Consider the following 3,710-nt stretch of genomic DNA (forward strand, 5'->3'; position numbering starts at 1 on the left):
TCACCCTCACAAATGGAAGCATCTTGTGCTGGAAATGGCTTTGAGGAGCAGAAACCTTCTGCAGTCCAACTGCTCTCCAGCCTCCTCCCCGAGGCGCGGAGTCAGGGGAAGAAAATTCTCAAACACCAGCCTCAGCAGCTGCAGCACTGGTCTTACATTGGACTTCTTAGAGGAAGCTGCTCTCAAAGCAAGGAGTCAGAGGCCCTTCCCAAAATACCTCTCTCCAGCACACACTTCACAGGAGAGCTCTTTGATTGATCTGACTGTGCCTTGCACTGAAGAGCCAGAGCAGACTCGGTGCCTTGCCAGGTACTTGCTGCAGCTTCAGGTTCTGGTGGAGAGATCTCATGCGAAGAGGCCTTTGCCAAGGTGAGAAAAACTCTCCAGGCTTTGGGTGGAAGCAAGCTCCAGATTGCCCCAACACCCAGGCAAACACTCTCCATCACATTTTCAAGGAGAGTTTTGCGTCCTGTGCTCAACACAAGCAAAATGCTCCCCCTGCTCTTTGTGCCAGACCGCAGGAGGCATACTACGGCTGGGGCAGGACCACAACTCAACAGGTTTCTTCTACTCCAGGAGAGAAAAAAGCTCTTTCAGAAAAGGTTTGAAGGCCTTGTGCTATCCTGTCAGTAGTTACCAGCAACATATATCCCACCTACCTGCCTGATTATACTCCTGCAACTCTGCAAGTACAGGTCTAGGTTTGCACTGAGCGGAAGGACAGCCTGCAGAGACAAAGTTCTCAAAGGAAAATAACAGCCTCTGTGATCTACCACAGGACCTCCGGGAGTAGAGAGGAAATGAGAAGATAGACACAAACCATCCTCTCTGCTAGGAAACATGCACAAAATCCTTCTGCCCTCTCTCTTACTGAGGTAGCAAGTGGGGGAAAAGGCCACACAGAACTGAGCAAAAGCAGGCAAGTTGCAGGGACTGTTTGCAGCGACTGGCTGAGAGTTTTTAAATAAAATCAACTGCAGAAAAAAATGCAGGCTGTGAGCAGGAATTTGTGTTTTAGGGGATGAGACAATTGCAGCTTCAAATAATCAATACTGTTTTTCTGCCCCCATCCCTCCTCATTCACAAGCAGTAGAGTGGCAGATAAGGATATATCCTAGTGACAGACAAAATGTTTCCTAAACTCATGGTCTCTGTCACTCTGACCAGCTTTCTGCTACACTTTTCAGGTCACAGTCCATGAAATTTCATAGAAACTTTCATATGTATTCTCTGCCACAGAGTATGACATTTATTTGTTATTAAACCATAAAATTTAGGAAGGATGAAGAAGTTTTATCCAAAAAACATGGGGGATAGTCTTTCATAAAATTATTTCTAATATGTCCATATTTTGGAATCTCCATATAATTCTACAAGTTTCTTTTTTTCTAATGGGAAACAAATACGATTTAGTAACTGGGTGAGGGCTTTTGAATAAAATCAACTGCAGAAAAAAAAACGTTGTTCCTATGCAGACTTTAACCAGGAATTTGTATTTTAGGTGATGAGAAAACAATTTCGGCTTCCAGAAAAGACCAAACTTCTCACACACCTCCTACCTGTAAGATAAGGCCTGAGCTCAAGGAAAAAAAAATAACAAAAAGGAGGCTGCTGAGTCTAATCCTTCCATTGCTGGAGGGGGCTACACCTCTCAGCACAGACAATGCCCAAAACTTGCAGCTTGAGCAAGCCAGAGAACAAGAACTGCCTGGGTTTGACGATCAGCAAGCTTTCAGTGCAGCCTTTTCTCTTTTTTTACTCCTGATTTTGAAAGCAAAAAAGCACTGACTAAACAGCACATTATATGCTTGGAAAGTTTCACTCCAGCAACACAAAACCTGCCTTTGGCACGGGAAACGGGGCAGAGACCCCAGCAAAGGGCAGGCCCCAAGCTTGTGCCCACAGAGCTCCGCTCAGCGGCTGTGTGCTGCAGAGCCAGCAACATCCTGAAACAGGGTGGTAGAGAGAAGTCTAACCCTGAGCTAACCCCTGGCCCCCCAGGCTGGTGGGGCACAGCCTGAGGGGAAGGACTCACCTCTCCCCTCTGCAGGAGCTTTCAGTCATGGAGAAGGCAATAGTCTCCCCTTCAGCAGTGGAGAAGCCAAAATATCTGCAGTTTTTCAGGCACATACTCTCTGTATTTATTTCCTCTTTGCAAGTGCTCTTCACTGCAGACACAGCCTCCTTGCCAGGCCTGCAAAGGTGCTTCAAGAAACCAAGTTGTTTGGGTTTTTTTTGTAATTTATGGCAAGCCTGCAGCTCCAAACTGCCCAGTGTTAGAAAATAGAAGGCTGTTGTGCTACCCTCCCATCCCAATGGCTTGTGGAGTGATTAAGGATAGCTTTAATTTGAGGCCTGCAGCTCAACAGCTCCCAAAGGATTGATAAAATATATACAGCAATCTCCAGTTCCACCTCTGGAGGCTGAACTCTCTCCCAGTGATTAACGACTGTTATTTCCTCCCGCTCTCCCGGCCACCAAGGCAGGCTGATTCTCTGCAAGGTCCAGCCAGCACTCTGACTACCAAACAGCAACATTTACAACCAGAAAAAGCCCTCCAAGAAATAGAACCGGCCCCAGAGAGGTGAAACAGCACCATATACTTATATAGATCTTCTAATAAAGAAATTGGAGTAATAGGGTCAGGCTGAGGCAGACCTCGCTGTGCTGGGTGAGTGGTGCTGTCCTAAGGAATGGGAGCGGATAACTCCCCAGAGCTACCTTTGAGACTGCTCCCAAGAGGCAGCAATGCTAGAGCAGCCTTCCCTGCCACCAAAAACGAGCCTCTCAGCCCAGAGCTGCTGCTCAACCAGTTGAGCTCTAGACTATGACAGGAGCCTGGTGAACAGTGCGAGCCTCCCAGCTACCACAGCCCCAGGGAATCACACATTTGGGAGAGGAAAAGATAACAACGTGCACTTCCAGAAGAGGTGGAGGAGGATTCAACAAGAGCAAAGAACTCCCTGAGGAGAGCTTCGCTTCATAGTGTAAGTTTTAATATTTATTTAGGACAGGCCCGGTGAAGAGAACTGGGAAATAAAGCAAAGGCAAATTATCCTCCAGAGCTCAAGTTAACACCTCATACACACGGACCACGCAAAGCAGCAGCTGTGCTCCTCCTTGGAGCCGCAGCCCACATCTTCCCCATCTGCTGGAGCACAGCCTCTGGCTTACAAGTCCAGAAGGAATCGATTGATTTTTTTCAGGTATTCCGACTTCAAGTAATCTCCCAGCTCATCCTTCGTGACCCACAGGTAATCATCCTTCAGCTCTGCCTGGGACAAATCGCTGCTTTGGAGGAAGGCTTTGAAGAAGAACACTTTGGCTCCCACATTATCCTCAGTCCTGATGGCCCTGGGGAATTTAAACTTGTAAATCCCATATGGCGCATTCCCCAGGATTTTGGCTTGAATGTGATCTCCTGCAAGACCCCAGCAAAGCAAAAGAAAGAAAACAGAAAATAAGACATAAGAACATAGAGCAACAGTAACTGCTCTCCTGCAGTAACAGGACAGCATAAGCCACTCCTTGTGCCTGTTTCAGACCAGCTGGTCCTTCTTAACAGAAGTATTGCCAATTTTAAGATTTTCTCATGGAAGAAAACCAACAATTTGTCCTGGAGTCAAGCAAGCCTTACCAACCCACACTGAAGAGCAGGGACACGTGCGTTTGCTATCACCCATCTGCCACAAGAACTGCTACAGGTCGAA

General features: G+C 47.2%; 1 protein-coding gene across 1 annotated transcript in view; it reads right to left on the minus strand.

Annotated features, from left to right (window-relative positions):
- Positions 1 to 2,978: 2,978 nt before the first annotated feature.
- The window catches only part of MRPL46 (mitochondrial ribosomal protein L46), a gene marked incomplete at its 5' end in the record, with an annotated part of 2,076 nt that continues 1,344 nt past the window's right edge, over positions 2,979 to 3,710 (minus strand). The window contains one exon of the mRNA XM_010187309.1: positions 2,979 to 3,421. Coding sequence (XP_010185611.1) covers positions 3,171 to 3,421 — 251 coding nt within the window. The remainder of the gene's footprint in view (positions 3,422 to 3,710) is intronic.

Source organism: Mesitornis unicolor, unplaced genomic scaffold (assembly GCF_000695765.1).
Source record: "Mesitornis unicolor isolate BGI_N332 unplaced genomic scaffold, ASM69576v1 scaffold5816, whole genome shotgun sequence".
NCBI classification, from domain to species: Eukaryota; Metazoa; Chordata; class Aves; order Mesitornithiformes; family Mesitornithidae; genus Mesitornis; species Mesitornis unicolor.